The 24,874-nt window shown below is 40.0% G+C and overlaps 1 protein-coding gene across 3 annotated transcripts; it reads right to left on the bottom strand.

The window, feature by feature from the left end:
- Nucleotides 1-3,573: 3,573 nt before the first annotated feature.
- LOC125688961 (uncharacterized) lies at nucleotides 3,574-23,322 on the bottom strand. Of its 3 annotated transcripts, XM_048935628.1 has the most exons (6): nucleotides 21,134-23,322; nucleotides 18,456-18,689; nucleotides 16,740-16,829; nucleotides 15,996-16,073; nucleotides 13,423-13,518; nucleotides 3,574-4,469 (listed from the first exon to the last, which is right to left on the bottom strand). In XM_048935628.1, the coding sequence occupies exons 1-6, from the start codon at nucleotides 21,410-21,412 to the stop codon at nucleotides 4,317-4,319; spliced, it is 930 nt and encodes a 309-aa protein (XP_048791585.1). In that variant the 5' UTR covers nucleotides 21,413-23,322; the 3' UTR covers nucleotides 3,574-4,316. The 3 variants fall into 3 exon arrangements, with proteins under 3 accessions (XP_048791585.1, XP_048791586.1, XP_048791587.1); XM_048935629.1 differs by lacking the exon at nucleotides 16,740-16,829; XM_048935630.1 differs by lacking the exons at nucleotides 15,996-16,073; nucleotides 16,740-16,829.
- Nucleotides 23,323-24,874: the final 1,552 nt, after the last annotated feature.

Genomic DNA, 24,874 nt, shown 5'->3' with positions numbered 1-24,874 from the left:
ACAGTCCACACAAGAAAAAAAATTAATGTCTTCTCTTTCACTGTTTGCTACAATCTGAACAGAGGATTTTATCAGAAAAAAAGTGAAAACAAAAATACCGGGATAGGGAAGGACCTATTTGATCCGTATCTAGTGATTGGTAACTTTGTGCAGTGCAGATGGTCCAAATAATAGTGAGGTGGAGCAGATTGCATCAGTGATGGGAATGGGAGCAAAAAGCTGAGCATACAACAAAACACAGCACTGATTTCATGCCAACAGGAAGCACATGAAGCACTGGCTGCAGGGCTGTTCCATGGCCTGGATGCTGCTGCACAAGGAACACAGAAAGGCTGACACCCTGCTATCTGCTACACCTGATGCAGCATGAGGCTTCAGCATTAAACCTGGAAGAAGACCATGGTCTTACAAGAAATAATATAAAATAATGATGGGATTATATTTTACATGGGAATAATGGTAATTTTACTCTGGGGACCTTCTAAGACACTGTTAGTAACTTTTTATTTCCTTTTTTACTTCTCAGTGGCAAACATAGTAAACAGGTGCTGAGTAAAATGCATGTACAGATGTCGCCTAAATGACTGTGTTGATTTCAATTATTCCTTTGTACTGCAGCCACTGCTCTCTCAGCACCTGTTTTTCTTCTCAGAGCAGGACCTAACAGGAAGCCAAGAGACAGGGGAGGCTCGTGGGTTTTTTTTTGTCAGAAAAAACCACTGAAAATCCAAAATAGTAGCACTGTGTAAATAAACAACTGAAGCAGATGTGCCCACTTAATCTGTTCTCAGAAAAGGACACCGGTGACCATCATCACTTCTGCGTGCTGTGCTGTCACTCACTCAGCCACTGTAGGTTTGGGGTGGGTTGTTTTGTTTTTTTTGTTTGCACATTTTCATTTCCAGCCTGACTGCGCTGCAGCCCCGGACTGCCAGCAAGAACAGCCCACAGACAGCCCCACAGTGCTGCTCCCATAAGCTGGCCGTCAGCATTCAGCAATTAGATGCATTAATTCTGCCCTTGACATGCTCAGTCCTGCTAGACATGGCTCAAAGACACCTCGCTAAGATACATGTATCAGGTAAAAGAAAAAACAAAAACAACCCTGAAATTACCTCAGCAGTAAGTTCTGAAAGGTCTGATCTGGACAGGTGGGTTCTACCATGTGCTTACACCAACAAATTCTGAACAGCTAAAAGAATAAATAAAACTAAGAACAGCCTCAGGTAGGCTCTCTCTGTCTTGCAGCTATAGGTCGAGCAGAGCGAACGTGCAGAGCTCTCCATCTCCCCTCGGGTGCCGCCCCACTGCCATCCCCACGATCCCCAGCACGTCCCACATGGCACCAGCGCTGTGGGTGGGAAGGACCCACAGCTGTGGGCAGGGACACCTCCCAGCTGGGCAGGTTGCCCAAAGCTTCGTGATGCACTCATCCCAAGAGGCACCAGGACCCAGCTCATGGTTTGCTGGGAAGCCATGGACAAAGGCCGCTTACCTCACAGGCGGCTGGGCACCCAGGGCAGGAGCCGGTCCTGGCAGCAGCAGGAGCACATTGCTGTGCAGCACCCACAGCTGCCGCCGTCACTCCGGCCCTCCCTGCTCACTCTGTAAATACTCACAGAGCAGGATAGCAGGCGTGGAAAGAGGGAAATGTGACGTGCGCAGCAAGCCTCTGCCTTATGTGTGAGGAAGCAGCCTGACAGATCGAGTGCAAAGAACTGGGGACTCCCAGGAAAATTTTCTCCAAAGCCTGAACACATTTGAGGATAAAAACAGAAATGTATTTTTTAACATTAAGGTAAAACTGAGGCTGAGAGGCCTGAGCCTGCTATATCCCAGCAATCCATATGATTTCATTGGAAGCTATATTTCAATAGATGTATCACCGAAAAACCCCCTCCCCATACTTGGTGGTACTGCTCACCACGCCGTCCTGCAAAGCCAGAAACAAATAAATAGCACTGACAGCATGTGGTTAACCAAACACACTAGGAAAGCACTACATGCTGGCTTAAACATCTCACAGCTGGGAACAAGAAGCACCCAAGGAAAGCCAGTGCTCAGTGTGTAGGCAGCAATGAGCATTCTTCAGGTGCCTCCAAGCCGGCACCGGGAAGCCATGAGCAGGATATGAGCTGTCCTTAAGAAACCAACTCCCACTGCACCTTGCTTTCACCACCTGTCTCTGCCCACTCTTATCAAACACAAAGCCTCGACAGTGACATTACTCAGTGCTGATAAGCAATGCTAGATCTCACCCCCACCTGCGTCCCTCCTTTGTAGAACAAAAGTGAAATGTCGTTACCTGCTCCAGCGCCTGCCATGGAAGAGACCAGAACGTTTTGCTTAAGAAAAGCCTCAAATGCGTAGCCAAGGCTTTAGTTTTCTGGGGTGGCATATTCACCCCCAAAACTATTGGATCAAAGTAAGCCATTCGTTTGCCCAGGTTCTTCTGTCATCTTCTACAGTTCATTTGTGAACTTCCTTTTTGTTTTTTTTTCCCCACAGAGAGTGTTACCAACAAAAACTTACAGCAAAATTCTCCATGCTGCAGGAGGCAATCTGCCTTTAAAATAAACCTGGTCAAAAAGATCACAGATCCGAATGTCAAAAAGTTTTCTAAATACTGATAGCAACTCGTTAAAAGCATCTTATTTTAATAGCAAAAGTTTTGATTTCCACAGCCGTAAGAGGAATCCAAAAACCACAGCACAAAGTTTTGCCATTTTGCCAGTCACTAAAACTACAATTAAAATCCCCACTAAAACATGATCCAGCACATGAGAGATGACCTAGCATAGCCCCTCTGACTCTCTCAATTTCTAATATTGACATCACCTAAACTAATTCAAATTGGAATGTTCATGCAAATAATACAGCTTTTATTATTAATGTTTGTTTTACAAATGAATAAAAATTAGTTTAATACTCCTACTGCTGACAAATTATCTTCAATTAAAGTGCTGAGGTGCAGAATAATGAAAAAAGCTGTAGGTGGATGAGCTGAAAGTGAGAAAAATCTTGATATGCTGCTATTGCACACCTATGTTTTCAAAATAAAGTGTCCATTTTCTCTGTGGGAAATACTGACCTAACCAAGTGATAGCTGTACTCTCCTGGAAACTTGCTAATTCCTGTAACAACAGCTAACAGCACTCACTTCAGGTCATATATGAATGATCATCTCAGAAACCATCCAGAATATGAATAAACAATTAGGATCTACCAGGTCACTGAGCTTTGTAGTACTGTATTATTTTCACAGAAGAAGAAATTGTGTACAAATAGTAAACACCATCAAAGCACACTTTATGCACATTAAAGGAAGTCATTACAACCCAATCCAGCAGGACAAGATGCCACCTCTGAGTTAAGGCAGCATCACAGAACCCCAGAGAAAGATTCCTAAAGGTTATTTGTAGGTTTCTTAAAAAAAGTTAGAAATCTAAATGGCAGTGAAAAAGAATCAAAGTATTCAACACTTGTACATGAGTATTTATTCTTCAGTGTTCATCTCCTATACATATTTACACATGGAATATTGCAATAAGGCAAATTTAAGGTGTTCTGCGTATATGCAAGTCAGGAGGAGAAATAATACATCAGGGGTAAGAAATTGCTTCTCAGTTCACTCACAGATGCATAGCTGCGTAAGATGATTTCTTCATTTATGAGATTTCATAAAAACTAACTTGCAGATGCTACTCAAATCTAATGCACATTTGTGTTACCAATATACTCGGAGAAACTATTCTTTATTACATTTTATTGAAATATAGAATTCCAATGTAAATAACATTTCTCTGTGGGGGGGAAAAAAAGCCAACACTATTTATAAGACAGAAAACAATTTTTTATTCTTATAGAAAACAATATTAAAAGGGACAGTTCAAAGGAACCTGCAGGTAGAAAAGCCATAGAGACACAAAATGGACACAAGATTTGAAATACATATATACACAAATATACACAATGGTTTTCACCATGTTTCCAGATGAGTAGAAAATCATCTGTTGTTTCCGTCACTGCTTTTAGCTGCTACAGAACGCACTTACAGGAGGGCATTGCAGCATGTGGGGACATTCACACCACCCCACGCAGAGCACACTGCTTCAAGCATTCAGGTTCTGGCCAAAGGAGAGCTCAAAGCAACCAGACACAAACACGGGTTGTGCTCCCCTCGCCCCAGTTCAAATCCATCCTCTGTTACAGTTTTACCTACAAGTAAGGCATAGTGGTTCCAGTACTACATTAAATACCGTTGAACAATTGGAAAAAAAATAATCATCACAAACTCTTTCCCAAAAATTACTTTATTAGGGAGGATAAAAAGCACTGTTCAGACAGTCCGAGTAGGTGCGGCATTCTGTGCCATCAGGCTCCTCCATCTCAAAGTCATCTGGATCTGGGGGCAGCTGGTCAGTATCTTCATCAGAGGTCGAAGGGCGCGTGAGGATTATTCGAGGTATCTTTAGGAAGATGCAAAAGATTGCAGAGAAAATGAGTAAGATCAAGAGCAAGGAAGAGTTTAGAACTGGTATTATGAAGGTACAGGTGATGAGCAAGAGTATATGAGAGATGTAACACCGCAAGCCTTTCTGAGGGGTGAACTGTTCTATGCCAAAAATCTGCAGTGATAGTTAAAGCAAAATTCAGATAAACTGTATTTTCTTCTCATTAGCTAACTTCTAAAAAGCTTCTACAGAAAGGAAAATTTGTCTATTTTAAAACAATCTTTTATATAAGTATGAAAATATGAAAACTACACATACATATAACTTTATAAAATCTATACGCTTAAAAGCAATACAAATTAAAAATAATAAATTTTAATAATAAAAGCAGATAAAACAGTAAGTTCATGCACCTAACAGGCAAATAATAAACTGTCTCCCTTGCCAGTACTCAGAAAATTTTCAAGAAAGGCAGTAGTTCTTATGTATCCGTTACCCCGTTCCATTTCTTCAGACCTTCTAAGAGCGCTTAATGCTGACACCATACAACTCAACTGTTGATGCACTGCCATCCACCACTTGATTTGGGAAGCAACACATGCACAGAGATCCACCACCTGCACACGGCCTGGCACCAGCTCACAGGCAGCTGCACCACACATAGGCACCACAATACCAACATCAAGCCAGATTCAATGTATCATAAATGCAAGCCAATTTTAAACCAGCCATATTTTTCTGTTACATTCCCATTTCTATTGAACGCCCTCATATCTCCTTTTTCTTTCCTTCCTTTCTTCCTTCTTTTGCTTAGACTAAGGAGGACACATTACTGGAAGCATTAAATAACCCTCTATAGATCAAAAGTACTGGGAAATTTTACTTCTGCCAATTTGCACAGCATTTACAAGATCTCCACCGACTGGACATTTCTCTTGATATGTTCATTGCTAAAAGATGTTTCCTCCTTAGTGACAGCCAGCTGCTTTGTGCTACAGCAAATGCATATCCTATATGGATAAGTATATATCCTATACGTACAGGTGGGTGTACTGGGTCATACTGCAGAATTCCACCACCTCAAAAAACAGAGATGAGGCCCATGCCTTATCTAAAGTTAGTTACAATGATACACAGCACCAGCCTTTGTATTTCAATAAGAAAGCTTTTCTTTAAATATTCTGTCTCTCCTGAAACATGCTTCTTGCACACTACTTTCAAATACTACTATGGGACAAAGCTTTACACTCACAAAGTGGATTTGATTTATGTTTCTTCACAAAGAAAAGAGGAAAAAAAAACCAACAGCCAGTGTCAGTGAGGCTTAACTCTAAAAATTTAAACTAGTAACATGAGGTTCTTGTGGGTATCCCACTCCACCACATCATACGCATATACAGAGTTTTGATATGGCACCAAGATCCTTTGGAGATCGTTTTTTTAGGGCACTCTGACATACTCTTTATTTTAGAGATCATTCATTTGAGATACCATAAAAAATTGTCTTATTTTTCTTTTAGTTAACTAAATCTGAACGAAACATAAATCCAAGACTAACAGTATTGCCACTGGAGGAACAAATCCCACAGAATGTTCAAGTTCTGGCATGAAATCACCTTTTTCATCTCCTCATACGTTTGTTCAATACACTGCAAGCTGTATTTAGGCTTTCACAACTTCCCTGAAAACTTACCTCATTTCCTTAATAACACTCCCTTCACCCACAGTTGAAACATGTGGTCTGCAGACCGCACACCTGTAGAGCTCCTGTAGAGTTGAAGCTGAGCCCTTGGAAGGCATCCCATCCCCACCAACAGTGCAACAGACTACAATCTCCTGTTAGACATCCACCTGCCCACTGGTTCATGCTTGTGCAACACTGCTGTGGAACCTGTACTGACGGCATTCATTAAACAAGCAGCATTGGAGGAAGTCTTCCATCTAATCTTTCATCCTGCTGTGTGTAAAAAGGAACTGGCACCAAATCAACTTTCTATGGGGGAGGCTTCTCAGCCCAAAAAAGGCTGCAAGGGCTGGAAATCTGTGCTCCCCAGAGGAGAGAACAGAACTGGCTCATCGCTAATCCACTGCAACTCAAGTGAATCCTCCAAGCAGATGACAGCTCTCACATATACCCACCTAATGCTGTTTCAGAAACTCATCACCAAGTTTCAACAACAAACCAAATTTTCTGGTCCAAGCACAATCGTCTCCTCCATCTCTCTCTGCTTTCTGCATATCTCATCTCCTTTACTACTCTCTCTGAAACCTTTACCATTCCCAAACCCTAGCTGTTCTCTTCTCAGCGGCTAATTGATCTGATAGGATTTGGAGGAGCCCAGATTTCCTCACAACTACATCATTAGCACTAATGATCACCTGGCTGTGAGCGGTGACACCTATGAAATTGAAGACTGGAAGCAAACCCAGCTAAGAAACAGTTTGCTTTTTTCCAAGATTAGTTGCAGTGAAAGGAAACTCAAACCTCTACATCTAGCATCAAAAGCTGTTGATTCATGACCTTAAAAAAACAACAACAACAAAAACAAAAGGATATAAGAAACCTCCCATCATACCAAAACCATCATATTGTAACCAGTGTGAGTTTTCCGTCTTCTCCCAGCTGTTCCCTAGGAACCTACAGCTCTCCATCCCTACCTTCACATTCCCCCTGACTGCAGCAAAATCGTGACCTAAGCTTCATCTACTTCCTTTTTAATTCCAGTTCTGTTTTGTTTGTTTAAAAGCAAAACAAAACAAACAAACAGAAAAAATCAGAGTAGGATTAACTCAACAGCTAAATTTTCACTGTATTTCTTTGCCTTTCATACAATTCTTTTTTCACACTCAGTGCTTCTCTTTCCAGAATCCCAGTAGGATTCCTTATGCGCTTGCTTTCAGGTTTCTGCATTTTATCTTCACTAATCACAGCTTCACCCTATTTACCTGGTAACTTTGCTTCTAGAGTTTTTTGTTGTTTTGTGGTTTTTTTTTTCCCAGACAGAACACATTTCACACACACAAAAATGTCACAGTAAAGATGAAGCAAACTGTCTCCAGTGCCCATTACAGACAGTTCAAGACACAGATTTATAATGGGAACAAAGAAAACCTTTCCAGCATGGGCTGCTGAACTCTAAAGTCGCCTGCCTAAAGAAGGCATGTAATTTTCATCTTCCACCAGTAATTCTTCAGAAAATGTTAATCTTGGTCTAGGAGGACAGTTTAAGCAGGATTCTGCAGTGTCCCATTGTTTTACCCCATTAGTTTTACCGAACAGTGCCTGAGCTTGCTCAAAATATTTCTGTTGAAATTGCAGAGTCCTCCTACTCACTTTCCATCATCAACTCACTATTAAGCAATTATCAATTCAAAACCATAGAGATAAGTGTTGGGTGGTGGTTGTTGGTTTTTGTTTTTTTTTTTTTTTAAGAAAAAAAAAAAAAGTGTAATTAATTATTTTAAACCAATTACTGTTCTCCATTTCCCCCTTAAAAACATTTTCTGTGCATAAAAAGTAAATTTGAAAAGGGACACATTCTGCATCAAAACCAATGTATTCACTATAGGAATTTCTTTTGTTGCCGCGTTTGCATCTCTAAATAGCACTTCACAACATAAACACTAGGACTTAAAACACTAAAAAGGGATGCCTTCTATTTTTATTCGTAATTGGTCATCAGTAAAAATCAAATTATTTCAAACACTGATTTTATGGATTATTATCCTCCACTGAAAGTTGGAGTCCTTCAACTGAAACACAGTCCACTACAACAAGCATTGAAACAAATCAGTCTAAATAAGTCGGGTCAATCAATCTGCAGTGTTGGTTGCAAAAACTCATTCATATTGACACTGGATAGGAATAAATATGCAACTGGCTATGATGTTTCAGTTGCAAGTATCTCCTTAAAGCTGAGAGTGATGGCACAAAGGCAGCCATTAGAGAAAGCCAGAGTACACAAGGAAGATCCCAAATTTTGAAGAATAGGGATTGGAAAAGCACTTGGATTGGTCTTTTGGAAGAAAAATCAGACTTAGTTTTGACTCTAGTTCAAGCAGGTGACTATTTAATATTCCATAGCTAGAAAACATCTTTAATAGGTATGTATGCCTAATTCAGCTTCCCATATCTAAATAGTACATATACTAAAATTTTGATTGACACCAGTGCTAAGACTATTATTTGGACACTTCAGCAAGTGAAACGAGCAAAACAATCTACATGGTTGAGAGCATTTATAGTGGTTTATATAAACATGATTCATATTGTGATTTCATACTTCATTTTATTATTTTTTCATCACTGGTGACGGCAATAGTACTTCAGATTTCAACAAAAGGAAATTCAAGATTCTCACCAAACAATGAAAACTTGTCCTTGCTAGGTGCAAAAGACTGAAGTTGAAAACGACTGTATTTGCAAAAGGAACTGCCTAAATCAAGTTTCCTTCCTTGACCTGAGTGAAGGAGGGCATTCAGTCATGCCTAAACTATGTTGCATGCAGCTGGAACTTTCAATAACAAGTTTAAAAAGATGCCAAAGTATACCCAACAAGAATAGGAGAGAATGAACTGATCATTTATCCAGGGTTCAGACAAAAGTGGTATCTCCTGTTCTTTTTAATAAAGTTTTGTCAATAAAGACAGGGTACATAACAGCAGCCTTCTCCCCAAAAGAAAGCAGAGAGAAAATATAAGTTAGAGATGAAGAAAGAGGTTTAATGAAATTGTGGTGTATTTGTTATGAAGAAGTAATTTCCCTTTCCAAGGGGAAGCAGAAAAGGTAGGAGGAATGTGCAGAGGAGGATGACACAGTTCATCCTTGCCCCTTGAGCAGCCACAGCACTTATGAGCACAGCTGAAGCCTTGCATAGGAGCTTTGGAGCTATAGTTTTGAAGGCACTGTCTCAGTCCTGACGACAGCAGTGAGAGTGACACCAGCCCTGAGCTGATGTTGATGAGAAGCTCATCCTTCCTCCCTGAGCTGGTCACTATTCTCATGCTCTCCTTTGTGATTTGATTCCAGATCTGTTGCAGCCCAGCATGATTTCCTACAGGCTTAATGTTCTCAGCAAGTGCTCACTCCAGGTGCTGTCTCCTAGAATGTACTCCGTGGGATTGATATCTTTTAGAGGCTATGATTAAAATCAGGTATTTTCTTCACTTATTACTGGGGTCGCAAAAATATGCTTTCAGCTTTATTTAATCAGTTTCCCAGTGAGTATTACATACACTATTTGGGCACATCACATTTAGAGCAAATTTCCTTTCTCTTTTTTGTCAGGCAGTTTTGTATCTACCATAGGAGGGGCACTAGGCAAGGAAGGTGGAGTTCAGTCAAATTACTTGGAGTTTCCCAGAAAATCCTAGATATAAATGACATCATATCTGGTGAACTATATGAAAAAATATCTAAAGGAATTCATAGGACAAAGTTATACTAAGAATTAAACTGAAATACTAGATTGAAACATTTAAAGGATTTATTATAGCTCCAGGTATCCGAAGTACAGACATTTTTATGATGTCTACAGACCCAAAAACAGATCAGACAAGACGATATGATGACACACATCATTAGGTGCAAGAAGATGCTGAAACCTGTCAACAGTCTCCATTCAGTGTCAGATAAAGCTGACTGAAAAGCTTAGCCAGGGCTTGGATGAAAATATTTTGACGGAGAAAAGCTGTGCAGAACTAGTTCAATGTCTGAGTGGAAAGCAGGATATAGGTACTGTGGGAAGAAGACAGAAAAATTGAGAACTGAAAATAAACATTTCAGAATCAAGCAGTATTCCTTCTCTTAAAGTCAGCATGGGCACTACTGGCAATATTTGGTCATCTGTATCACTGATTTTTAATTTCTTAAAGTTAGACACCTCCCCTACAAAGACAGGCTGAGGGAGCTGGGCTTGTTCAGCCTGGAGAAAAGAAGGCTGCAGGATACAAAGGTGCAGCCTTTCAGAATCTAAAGGGAGCCCACAAACAGGAGGGGAATCAACTCTTCGAAAAGTTAGATAACGGCAGGACAAGGGGAAATGGCTTTAAGTTGCTGGAGGGAAGATTTAGGTTGGATGTCAGGGGGAAGTTCTTTACAGAGAGAGTGGTGAGGTGCTGGAACAGGCTGCCCAGAGAGGTTGTGGATGCCAGATTGGATGGGAGCCTGGGCAGCCTGGTCTAGTATTAAATGGGAAGGTTGGTGGCCCTGCCTGTGGCAGGGGGGTTGGAGATTCATGATCCTTGCGGTCCCTTCCAACCCTGGCCATTCTGTTATTCTGTAATAGACAGACGGTATTTTACACACAGGCTGCGCATGTGGATAGTTGTAGTTCTAATCTGCTATATTTTGATGCACATTTGTATTTTAAGATTACTGTTTTAAAATCCAAAGACTCAGTTTAAGCTCGGTTAAAATATTTTTATTGTCATATTCACATACTAAAAAAAGTAAAATAAACAGATTCCATATTTTTGAGGTGTGATTAATGTAACTGAATCAACTCTCAAAGCACAGAATGTCAAAAAGTGCCGAGCTGTAATTAAAGTTCTGGGGCTCCACTCTTCCATAAAACAATTGCAAGTTAAAACAAAGGCAATTCTGTTTTTCTCTTTGCAAAACAATGGCTCTGAGTGAAAGAAGTGGTCATTACCTGTCCAATGAATTACTGCTCATTCATATAGTCATAAAATTCTTAAACCTGGCAGGCTTGTAGATTCTAACTTGGATTTGGCTGGACTAGTTAACAAGAAAATGAGCCTTTTAAAAGACCTTTAAGCAACTAAACCATGAAGAATAGAGAATAAACCTTAATGTGGCAGAGGCATCATCTTTTGTACTGTCAGAGTGGAAGGCTTGGAGATAGAATGGAAAATGGCAGCAAATGGCTACAGGGCCATGGCTGGCAAATGAGAGACAGCAGTATTACCACAGATAACATATGTGAAAAGGATGTTTGGGATGTTTATTAACATCCAGTAAAAACAAATAGATGAAGACAGATTTCCTGCTGGAGGGCTGGAAGCAGTGATGATATGGTAGAGTGGGAGAAAGAAGAGAGGCACTGCAACAGCTCATCCAGCACACAGTTCAGCTGTTGCAGGAAAAATAACAGAAGCCCTTGACTTCTTTATCACTGTGATTTTCTCCTATCATTCCTTGGAGTAAGTGCACTCAGTTTCTCTTGAAACATAGAAATACAAAGGAAACGAACTTTCCTTGATTCCTAGAGAAGGAAAAGATTCTGTCATGTTTTAATGATCTACTGCCATTTGTTTATCTGAATGTGCAAAGCGTGTTTCCCATAAGCAGCAAGCACTGTAAACACCTTTCAGATGACAGTTACTTAGGACGAAGATGAATTTCACCAGAGTAAAGCCAGAAGGAGATGAGACACTGACCAGTTCCCTGATGTCAGCAGGATGCTCCTGAAAAGCCCATAATCCGTAAGACTGACATGTCCTGCTCTAGGCTAAAAGGCAGTCATATACACAATTTTGCTACAGCACAAAGATGTTGATAAAAAAGAGAAACACCAACTTTTCTCCAGAGAAGAATTTACACACTCGCTCATTTTGACAGCCGAAACATCTTCAGCCAGTTGGCTGCCTGTGGGCGCTTTGCTCTGAGATACTACCATAGTCTTGTCTGCTTGCTCCTCCCTTTGCTGCTGAAGGGCTCTGGGAAGAGGCAGGAAAACCTGCTGCATTGTTTTACCAAGAGGAACACAAGAAATGATCATTTCCTTTCTTTGGCTAAATACACTAAAAGCCAGGCAACTGCTACAAAAGATTCAGGCCACTAGCACTGTACGAATCAGCCCTACCAACATCGATTGCGCTAACTGGAAGCCTCATGTTTCCTGCCATGTGGGTTAAGACCATACAGAAACGGCTATCAAGTACAGCTGGATCAAAAAAAAAAAAGGAAAAAGAAAATGATGGAAGCATTCTCAATTGGAAAATAAAACTGGTCTAAATGTTTCACAAGATGATGTTGAACCAAAAGCTGCAAATAAAAAATTTCTTTAAGCAACTAAGTAAAAAAGCAATATTTATTAGTGTGTCTTAAAGACAAAACACAAAAACATAGACAGGAAAATACATCTTTGATTGGAGTCTTTTATATAACACGAACTTTTGTTTCTCACCATTAGCTGAGTTGTGGGTGGTATTGCTAGAAAAGGACAAAAAAGGCTAGGAGAAGAGGAATCAAGCAAAGCATTCCTCTGGCATTTGCTGCAAGAAACACAGTTGCTGCTGCCTGAGACTTCAGTCTCAGTACAAGTGGGACACTTTTTGACCTTATAATTCAAATATCTTCATCCTATCTTCCTAGTAATGCTTGAATTTCAGATGTGCAGGCAGATGACTGAGTGCAGTAGGTCTTTAGATAGCTTAACTTTTTACTGAATCGCATAAAAATGGATCAGAATTCTAAAAAACACTTTGGAGGCTCAGCCATTTCCTTTAGAGATGTTTAAGGTAGGGGCAATGTTGTCTGACACCAGCTAAAATATGGGCAAGCAGTCTTAGCCTGCAATGTAAGCTCTCCTTAAAGCAAAAGCATAAAAAATGAGCACCTGTAGATAGCAGCTCAACCTCTCCTTTCTAAAAGAGGAGCCCTGGGGATGATGCTCTTTCCATCAGCTAGAATCCTGGCAACAAATTAAGGCAAAGGGAATAGACATCACTATTAGAGCTTCTAAACCACAGTGGTTCATATGGTCTGATCTGCTATGCTGGTGCTTGACCAGGAGCTGAGCACTTCCAGAAGTTGAATTCTGGCTGCATTGGCAACCAGCAGGGACACATGGCAGGGTCACTGATAACAGGTACGCGCTCTCCTCTGACTCAGCCTGTTGAAAGTTTTGTGCCAGTCTTTACTGTCTTTACTAGATAGAATTAATGACAGACAAGACGCAGTTATTTAGCAGGATTTGTTAGTTGCTGTGGTCACTGTACTTACTGTTATGACATGGTTTAATGGCTGGAAGGGGCTGCCTTTAGACGAAGCTTCAGTAGGACCAGCATCATGTGTGTTGGGTTCTGAAATTAGGGATCCCTTTAAAAACAAAGCAACAGAAATGCATTTATTCCAAACGCTGTTCAAGGAAAGCAAGACCCTCCCTCTCAGGTGACTCTACAAACACCTAACCCTTTTGTTAGATATGGCTGCACAACAAAAGCAAATAAATTTGCAATTCTTGTTCCCTATCTGCTGAACACACTGTATAATTGAACTGCTGAAATGGCCAGTTCAAGAATAAGAATGTATAACACAACATATCATGATCAAAATACCAGACTCCTGCAGTTCACCTGAATTAATTAATTCTTTCTTGTCTCCCACACACACCGAGTCAGGTCTTTAAATAGATGAAGGATTCTGCCATCTTGTGGGAGACAGAGAAAACAACTATTTGTAGGATAGCTGACTGAACAGTATGGAATGTATTTCTCCTTTTTTTTTTTTAACCTCCATCATTAACAGACATTAGTAGATAGTATATTTCAGTGACTCCAAAAATAAATGTGAATTAAAACCTCACAGAGGAACATGAGCAAATCTGTTGATTTTTAGGATATCTATCAAAAACTGCTCAGAAGTTAAAGGTACAATAACTAGAAATCTTGACTTTTTCCTTACGATCTGTTGATGTTAAATGAATAATGAATTACTTCATTTCTCCCTCATCTTGTTTAAAATAATAAAAAATATATATATGAATAATCCATTTTTAAAAAGGAAAAGGTAAAATGATCCAGAACTTTATCAGGATGTGAGGGTCAAACTCAAAATCTACCCTTCCCAGCTGGTGAAAATCAAAGAGCAGGCCAGAGTGCAGAAAAAATGTGATCAGAAAAGATGGGGAGTGGAGCTGCCAGAGAGACACGTTTATTACTTGGCACTGTATGCCTTCTCCAACAGTGGAGTTACTTTGAGCTGTTCTCTCCTGACCAAAAATTACCTTGGAGAAGCAAGCAGACATAGTTTGTACTTACTTGTAAGACCAGCAATAAACTCATCTAATATAACTAATGCAATGCCAAAAGAAAGTTTCTAAATACAATTGCGTTTGTGCTTACCAAGGCCACTAATCTCCTTTACAAATCAGCCATTAAAGTGAATAATATTTTATTTAGCACATTGAACACAACAATCAGAAAACCAGAATGTAATAAAAAGGAATATCAACAACAGATGTAAGTCACTCTGAAAGTAATGCCTTCTATTAGTTTCCATGGAAACTACAAGAGATACAAAAGAATACAATAACGCTATTTGATAGAGCAAATTCTCAGCTACAAAACACTGTTTTTCAACATAGTCACCACCATCAGCTATGCAATTTCTCCAGTGATGAATAAGAGCCTTCATGTTGCATTCATAAAAGTCTGCACAAAGGAAGGTGACCCACAGTTGCACAGCTGTAATGATGGCATCGTTGCTAGGAAAATGTTACCCAGACAGTTCATCTTTCATTTGCCTGTACAGATGGAAGCCAGAAGGCCCCAAATCCGGACTATACAGTAATACAGTCCAGCCAAGATTAGCAATGTGCTGCACAGTCTTCAAATGGGGTCTGGTGTTATCAGGCTGCAAGAGGAAGGTTGTCTTTTTCTCTTGCCTGACTCTGAAAGCTTGATCCTTCAGCTTAGTTAGCATCATGATGCAGTGGTCAGAGTTGATGGTATGAATTCCAGGAAATCCAGAAGGATCACTCCTTTCTATTGCAAAAGACAGCAGATATCCATCACTTCCCCTGCCAAGTGCTACGTCTTGCACTTTTTCTTTAACAGGAAATTATCATCTTCAGCCTCGTATTGGTTCAGTAGTTCCTGACAAACTTGCATACAGTGTTCTTTCTATTCCTGCGAGAGCATTCATGGGATCCACCTGTTGCAAACTCTGCAATATTCCAATGTTGCCGCCATAATTTCCAACATACTGAAGCCAATATCCAGCTCTGTATACAGTTTCCTGATCAAAATCTGCCAGATAAGTTGATAAAGGATGTTCATTTTGTGGCACGACAGCTCTGCATAGCCATCCAGAACATGGCTTGTCTTTCACATCGTTGCTGTCACTGTTGAAATGCACCACCCATCACCTCACTGTGCTCACATCCCTATTTCATCTCCACAAACATTCAGTAATAGTTGATGCATGTCAGTGGGTGCAAAGTTTCCCATGTGGAGGAATTCAGTGACACACCTTTGCTTCATATGCACACTTCCATGTCTGATGCCTTTTGTCAGAGTGCCCTTCTGCTGCCATCTGTCACGTGGCAACAAAATGTAACAGAACATTGGCAGAAAGGTTCAATCTTTACTGTCACCCCACCAACATCCATCTCTGATGTTGTGGGCCAAGTAATAAAATAGGAGGCACTATTTTCAGAGTAGCCTTCATAATAATTTGGGAAGTATCTGAAAAGCTAAGCCTAAATCCAGATCTCCAGCTCCCCATATCTGATTGCTTTGAATTACAGCTTACAACAAAAGAACACACTCTACATTTACAAACAAAACAACTACCTCTGCCGCTCTTTCTCCCGCTTGCATCCCAGCCACATCTGCTGGACAATCTTTTGGTAGTCGCGTAATCAAAATTCCCTGGTAACAAAAGAACACATTTCAAACCTCTCACGGTTTCTTCTAATGTTCTTAGTTGTAACAAGCAAATGGGAAGCAATTAATTTTCATGTGTTGTTCTGCTGCCTCTATTAAAGTAGAAACTAGAGTCTTAGAGTATTAGCAGGCAAAAAGGCTTTCATGATTGACTGTACACACAACAATGCACAAAGTCATTAATTGTTTACACCATGCCATGGGGGACAGACTAAGAAACAAGGATTTATTTAAATGATAATTGAGAAGATGCAAAAAAACAGTTCTCTTAAATCAAGTTAGCTCCTAGGAATGAGCAAATAATATGGCAGAGGCAAGCGGATTGCAAACAGAGTGACACAGGTAAAAAATGCCAATGGTGTTCCTGCCATGTGGTTGTCTTTGGAAAATCATTTTTTGGAAAATCAGGTTCTCTCATCCAATGCCACTCCTCCAGGAGCTTTCCCATCAAAATCAACTGTCAGCTGTTGCTTTGAGAAATAAGTCGCCCATGTTTCCCCTCGTCAATTCTAATACTAAGACAACCTCGGAGGACAACCTCAGAGAGCAAACAACAAAACACATTATCTGAATAAATAAATAAATAAAAATAAACTGCTTCTCAGTCTCTTTCTAACAAGTACTAGATAAATGTTGAGTAATGAAATGCACCTCATCATTGTCTTTATATGGAGATGAGCCCTTTCCACCAGCAATGCTAATACCAAGACTCCCCATTTGACTGCACACAGTAATGGTTATCTGGAAAAGAATTATAGTTGATAAGTGGCCGGATTAATAAAAACATTGCCCATTAATTACACAAGCAATGAAAATCTATTCTCAACACCAACAGTTTTATCCCATATAAAGCTTAGCCTAGAGAGAAATTGTGCTATTCTTCAATACCAGCACACCCAAAGCTAGTCTTTACTTTCCTATAACTACAAGAATGCATTATTCCTAAAATTCAGGTTTTCACATGCCAAAACTTTATAAGGCTGTTTACTGAATGCATTTTGTTTTGTCCACAGAGTTTTCAGACTGAAAACTCTTCACTCTCTGGAGAACTGCAGACCGACCTAGCCCATAAAACCCACCAATTTACTGAGCATTAATGATAGAAACAACACTAGCATACATTAGGAGCAAAAAGTAAACATTTTTGTGTACATTTATGAAAAAAATATTCTTTGAATCGTCCCTCATCTACAGCCTGAATTATTTACTCCACTCTTTCGAGAGAGCAATTGAATTTGAGCGCTATTGTTGTAGCTTCATCAAACAGACTTTCCATGTCTGTGCTGCTGGAACAGAAGACTCAACAGTAACCACTGACTTAAAATATCAATATTTCAATATTTTTTAAAGCAGCGTACATTGTAATCCATCTTGCTACTCTCTGCTTATCCTGCCAGTATTGACAAAAATTCAGTACATCTGCTCAGTAACTTAGATGAATTTTTGAATTTGTATAATGTAAAGCAAAGGCCACGTAAATTAGTTTCACATTCTAAAGACAGCTTATATTCAAGAGTTATTCCCCTAAGTTGTCAATTTTTCTTTAATCTATAACAATTCTTGTTACTTAATAACATGAAAATTGCTAAAACCACTATCAGGCTAAACACAAGAAATACTTTGTTGCAGAGTAGCTGACCCTGAACATAAATCACATTTCAATTCATCACATACAAAAAATGATTTTACTTTCACTGATTTGGTTCATCTCTCTAAGACATTTCAGGCTTGAATAATTTCAGTATTTGACAGTTAAGAATATTTCAACACAGATGTGTTTTGAAAATTGACAAATGTGCAGTTACTCTTGCATATATAACATAGTCGTTTGACATTCCTGATTTTAAAAAGCCATGAAAATACCCTGTCAGTCAAACAAAAACTGCCAAATTTAGCCCAGATTTACCTGCACACTCAAGAATTCACTAGTGACTGTCAGCAACGCTTTGATGACAGGACATCAGCGTGGGTGTCCCACCACGTGGGCTGTCTTTTCTGCTGCTGTATCCCCAGCATCTTGGGCCGTAGCACAACTCTGCATTTCTACTGTCCCTTTCTACAGCTCATCTGGCATGTTTCCTCCTCACATCCTCTAATGAATGCTGAGATGTGATACACTCACAATTCCTCCATAAATATCAGCCCAAACCTTCACAGCTTTCACTGTTAAGTCTCCTGCATACTGCTATCCACTCTCAAGGGATGGAAGCTTGTCATGCTCGTCGTGTCACTGCTCCCACATCATGCATGTGCAGGTGTTGCTGACTGTCCACCTGCATGTAACTTTGGCTTGACTTACAATGGACCAAAGCTGGGTGTACAACATAAGACAGTACTGCATGGCAGCTACAGAGGGCTGTTTGTTACCTTAAGCGGAGGCTGTGTCCCATCTGCAGCTCTGGATTCCTCCAGAAACCTGCTGCTCTCTCCAGGTAAGCTGCCTGCTGAGACAGGGGCCTGCGCCTTGCTGTTTGTCCCTGGAGCAGTTTTCCCCTTCGTTGCTGACTTGTGCCTGTCTTGAAGAGCTGCTCTGGAATTTCTTTTATCTTTTAAATGAACATCGTTATCAAAGAGGCTGCCAGAAAACTTGGAAATAGGTTCCTAGGGGTTAAAGATCAAACAGGTAAGCAAAGCAACAGCACAGAGTAGAGCTATGTGACACCCAAGTGCTACATGTAAATTGGGATTTCCTCCTTTCTATCGTATTATCATTTGCTTCACTGAAGCAAACCTCTAACTTGAAAGCAAATGCACACAAAGATATTTTTGTACAACTATTTCTGTGGGCATGGTTTACCTCAATGTGGGGGTGGAAGTTACAGGGCCAGGATTCACACAGCATTACCCTGATGTTCACAGGCACATAGACATCACACCGCTCCCCATCCCCATCCAGCAATGTCCTTCTGTATTTGAGCTCACAGTGGTGAAAGGGGAGTCCCAGCTTTGTTCAGCTGCGTTAGTGGAAAAAAAGAAGTAATTGGATTGACTTTATTGAGATACAAGTGGCAGTGGTTGGGGGACTGCAAAGTTGGCAGCAATCCCAGAGGGTCCAGTGGATGTGCAACCTCATAGATGCAGCATTCCAAATGCAGCTTTGACTCCTGGTTGTAGAATGTAGCTATGTTGAGGTGCAGAACAGTGAACAGATGATGTCACGCTTTGCTAAACCATGAGGGTTTGAGAAGAGAAATATACAAGAAACATTTAGATGTCATACTGAGGGACATGACTTAGTGGGAAATACTGGTGATAGGTGGATGGTTGGACTAGATGATCTTAGAGGTCTTTTCCAACCTTGGTGATTCTATGATTCTAAAACACATCCTCCCAGTCATTTCAGTTTCAAACAAGACTGTCTGCAAAATAGAATAAAATTTTCCAGTTATCAGTTTTGCTTGGCAAGGTTGCTAAAAGAGATTCAGCCATGATCCTCCAACTGTGTCTACATTTTATGGTTGCTTTATTTATATTTATCTGATTTTTTTTTTCTTCTTAAATTTGATGGGTAACATTTTATCAGATTTTCATATTACCATTGTCCTTATATCTTCTGTTGGCAGTAAAACAATGCATCAAACAAATGGCAATGCCTTTGAAAATAAACCACACAAATGCCTTTAAAGCCAAAATTACAAAGGCAGTGGCAATACCATGAGCAGCTGCACAGAAACCCCACTGGACACTTTATCTCTTAATCTATGTTGGAGCTTTCCCACAATGTCTGTTTGGTCAGGATGAAAAGAAGCATCACTGACCCTCATGAGAGCAAGCCAGACATGACTGCTTCCTATTCCCACTTAAAGTTAAAAGAGAATTTGTTTAGCTTTAATTTACATTTAAAAAAATATATATCATTATTTCTCTAGTGGGAGAGATTGCCTTCTGGCAGACCAGGGATGTGTAAAAGAGACCTAGATTTAGACTAGATACTAGGAAGAAATTCTTTACTGCGAGGGTGGTGAGACACTGGAACAGGTTGCCCAGTGAGGTTGTGAATGCTCCCAACTTGGAAGCATTCAAGGCCAGCTGGATGGGGCTATGAGCAACCTGGTCTAGAGGGAGGTGTCCCTGCCTATAGCACAGGGTTGGAACTAGATGATCTTCAAGGTCCCTTCCAACCCAAACCATTCTGTGATCCATCTGCTTGCAGCCATGCCCTGCACACAAGGACTGGGAGCAGGGCTGGTGAAGCGAACTTAGTGTCAGCAGATGGGGCTTGAAAGGAAGGCAAGGTCCTGCCTGGCATGGGGTCAAAGGAGCAAGAGGATTCCTATAGACCTCTGGAAAAGCCTAGTGAGCAGTACCCTACAGGGCTGTGAGAGGGCAACCTCCTTTTCCAGGGCATGAATGAAAGACAGCCAAGCTGCTGATTGAAATGCTGATGGAAATGTTGCTGATGGAAATGTGGTTGGTTGCAGGCAAGAGAAACTGCAGCATCCAGGTCTTTCAAAAACAACAGCACCCTGGGAGAGCACTGCACAAAAATACATGTGCAGTGGAGTAGTACATGTACATCCACCACTTGGGAGGCACTGAGCTGTAAGTGCTGTGAGCAATCCTGGCTCTGGGCAGCCTGGTCAAGTGGTTGGTGACCCTGCCCAGGGCAGGGGGTTGAAACTAGATGATCTTTGAGTTCCTTTTCAACCCAGGCCATTCTGTGATTCTATGATGATTTTATGAACCTACTTTCTCAAAAGAGATGGAGAGATGCTGACAACTAGAGACATAAGTAGGAAAAATATCTTTAAAAAAGTATGCATCTCATCAATGAGCAAAATACAAGTCTTCATGTGCAAGCTGCATTGTACTCTTAGAAGTTAGGACCATCGAACTGCAAAGAAAGGAATAAAACGGTGAACAAAATTCTGCCCCATCTGTTACAAAACACAAGCACAGACATGAAGGTACAAGCTAGAGCTTCAGGGAGGTGGCAAATGCAGCCTCTCACAAACCCAAAGCACTCAGCCACCCAGCTCGAACGGTTTGTAGTTTCTTGGCAGACACAAAACATTCTCTCTCCCAACTTAAAGGAAACCACCTACGTCTTCATCAGGATCCTCCAGTTCTTCCGCTTCTTGCTCGGGGCTGATCCTTCCTTCCCTCCATTTCCCATTGGCAGAGCTGAGTTTGTACAAGTTACCACCATGAAAACCTTCCTTTCCTTTTAATGAGGTCCAGCGAGAGCCCTGGGAGCTCCAGTTATGGCCACTGTACAGCTTAGGAGACTTGGGAAGCCACTTAATAGATTCCTGACAAGAAGAGGACAGAAAAAAAGAAAAAATGGACATTGTACTGATTTTAAGAAAATCACAGAAGTACATACATGCAGAAATTGTCTGGAAACTTCTGCAAGGTATTTAAGTATCTTGTTCAAACTGGGTCTCTCCTTTTTACCTTGGGATATACCTTCAGTCCTAGAGACACTTTGCCAGTTACAAGGCAATATCAGTGATAAAAGGAGCAAACAAAGGCTGCTGACGTTGAGAGGAAGCCTTCAGAGACTCAAATGAGTGTGGAGCCAAGCTCACTTCCAGCATCGTAAAGAATTACATAATGAACAACAGTCTTCAATAATGCTACACCCTGCACTATGAAGAATACAAACAAGAATACTTAGACATTTTGTGACTTTCATCTCATGCCCTGGAGTTTAAAAAAATAAAAAGCAAAACCACAGCAAACGACCAAGGTCACTCCCCTCCTTTTACACTATTGATTAAATAAAGCGTGCTGTCTCTTGAGTGGTCTCAATCACAAGCAGAACCCTAAATTGATGCATTAAAGTTGCTGATTTTCAAATTATAGTCCAGTTTTCCTCAAATATCAATTATTTATTTATATCCAGAAAACCCACTCCTCTCTGCTTCATATTGGGTTTATACACATCAAGTTGTATATACCTTAACTTCACTGAACTTCAGAAATCGTTTTTCACAATAATGCTTTGCTTTCTTTGAAGCATTAAACTTGCTTTTCAATTTCCTCAAGGTGATACAAATCCAGCAGCAGAAAGCATCCTGATACCATATCAACAGCACCATTAGCACACATGCTTCACCAAGGCAAAGAGATGGAGAAAACAAACTAATTAAGAGAGTTGTCAACGAGCTTATGGTAGGGCAATCAGAACACAGTGATTTCAAATTGTTAGAACAGGTAACTGAATTAGATCTAACACTTCTCTAAGCCTCAATTTTTCCCCTTTTAAATGCAAAATGGTTACATTCACAGAAACACAGATTTCTTGCTGTTATCAGCACCTCAGACGTCACAACCTCTACAAGCTCTATGGCTGAGAAAGGCAGATAGGACAAGGCTGTCTGTGCTGGACATGCTGATCCATCTTCAGCTGCCAAAGCACTTCCCGTTAGGACTCTTCTTTCACTTTTGGGTCTGGCATGGCTAAAAAAAGTAGGAAATGGAATAGCACAATGTCCCAGTGTCTCTTTGGAAACAATTACAGATTCCTCTGTGAATTTTGAAAAGATCACAGCTCAGACAAAGGATTATTTGCATTTACATTGAATCAGTGATCAGCATCTGTAAGAAATTTGCTGTTAACTTGTATTTCATCAGAGAATGGAATGCAAGAGCCAGCACAAACAATCATGAAATGTTAATGACTCCCATTCCTGACAATCACTGAGCAGGATATCTCATGGCATTTCTTTATATTTGCCTTGAGCAAGTAAACACAGAATACCACTAAACAGAAACTTTGCTTCCCATGAATATTAACTAGGAGCATAGAAATTCTAATCAGATCATGAAACAGCATCCTAACTGAAATTGTTTGCTATTGTTTCACAGAATCACAGAATCGTATGGGCTGGAAGGGACCTCCAGAGATCATCGAGTCCAACCCTATGCCAAAGCAGGCTCCCTACACTAGGCTGCACAGGGTGGCATCCAGGCAGGTCTTGAATGTCTCCATAGAAGGAGACTCCACCACCTCCCTGGGCAGCCTGTTCCAGTGCTCTGTCACCTCACTGTGAAGAAATTCTTTCACTTTGTTTAATTTCAAGATAGTTACTGTGACACCTCCTAGCATGCAGTATATTGCCGTAAACAGCTTAAGCCCTTGTCAACTTTGAAGCTCATCAGAAAGGCATAAAATGATTTCACTCCAAATTTAAATACAGGTATGTGTGCAGTAGAAATTGCAACAGTTCAGCTTCTACATACTAGATTCACACTCCAAAAATACAATTATCTTATATATATATATATATATATATATATATATATATATATATATATATATATATATATATACACTGCAGCAATTTCTTAGCTCATTCTTTATTTGAGTGAATAGTCTAGGACCATGCTTTGTGGCAAATATCTGAAGAGAGGAAAAATCAGTTCTCCTTACAGACCTTAGAGGTGTTCATCAGTCTTCTCACTACCCAGGTAAAAGCAGGAAGTTTCTTCTTGTGTTTTATAAACAAGGAAGATGAGAACCAAAAGAATTTAAAGGTCAGTGTCTTAAGTCATGGTGTTTACTCTTACATTCTCTTTAAAAATAAAACAAAAGGGGAAGAGGAATTTAATTCTTTTTGCTTCTTGGATACTTGGGCTGTGTTAAACACTGGTTTTGCAGATCTAGAAGAAATGCTTGGGGAAAAAAGTATGTATGCCTCAGCATTTGTTACATTACATGGAAATATATTTTCCATTTCTTTTCATCAGTAACGACCCTTTCTTATTGGTAAACAGCTCATTTCCCTGTGATATTTAACAATTATTAATTATTATTATGTATTTAACAACAAAGCAAGTCAGATGAGCTCCCTTTTCGCCTCCTTCCCACCTGTTTTTCATGTTTTCCAAGGCAGCCTCTTCAGAACATAAATATTCCTCTGTACATACCCCTGGAGGTTAAGAGGACAAATTGTTCTCATAAAGTACAAGGTGTCCAGTCTGATAAGATCTTGCTAATAAATCCTCTACAGAATGAATTTCCTCCAGGCAACAAAGGTTTGCAAAGTCTGTGTATAACCTTAAATCATTCTGTCAAATGAAAAAGAATCTAAAACACCCTAACATTAAAAGACAAGAAATGAAAACCACCCACATTTCTTAAGTAGCATACCTACATTGATAAAGAAACAGTACGCCCACAGCAATAACCCAGTAGCCAACTGCAAGTAGAAACCAATGTAAAACTGCTGGAGCTTTCAGCAAACTAGAATATTTTCATAGTAATACACCTGGGGTTTCAACTGAAAACCCTATAAACCTTGTCCAGAAACACTTTAAGTGATTAGTAAAAATGGGAAAGGGAATGTCTTTAAAGATGAATTTCCAACAACAGTAAAAAAACACCGTTTTTCTTTGAAGGACATTACATAATATTCAGTATTCTATTCATCGGAGAATATTTCAGAATCATTCCCTCTTCAAATTACAAAGAGCTAAAAGAGCTTTGTGTGATTCATATGAAAGGCAAATGAAAGCTAACCAAAATGCTATAGAAACAAAGGCATACTTAACATGCTGCCTGAACAGGTTACTGAAGCAAGCCTTCAACAGGCAAACTTTGCTAGCAGCAAATACATGACTTAACTTTAAATTTAGATGTTCAAGTATTAATTAGCCTCAATCTCTCAATTTCCTACAGACAACATTTAAAAAAACAAAAAGTTGTAGGTTATGCTGAAAGCATCCACTACGCAAATTCCCTTCCGACTCACAGATTTCTCCCCTTCTGAATAGCTACAGATGATCCGTAACATCCAAATAAACACTTTCTGTTGATTCAGCTTTAGTTTTGATTTTAT

Source organism: Lagopus muta, chromosome 2, assembly GCF_023343835.1.
Source record: "Lagopus muta isolate bLagMut1 chromosome 2, bLagMut1 primary, whole genome shotgun sequence".
Lineage (NCBI taxonomy): Eukaryota > Metazoa > Chordata > Aves > Galliformes > Phasianidae > Lagopus > Lagopus muta.
The sequence above is the reverse complement of the archived record's forward strand: the minus strand, read 5'-3'. Positions and strand labels throughout refer to the sequence as shown.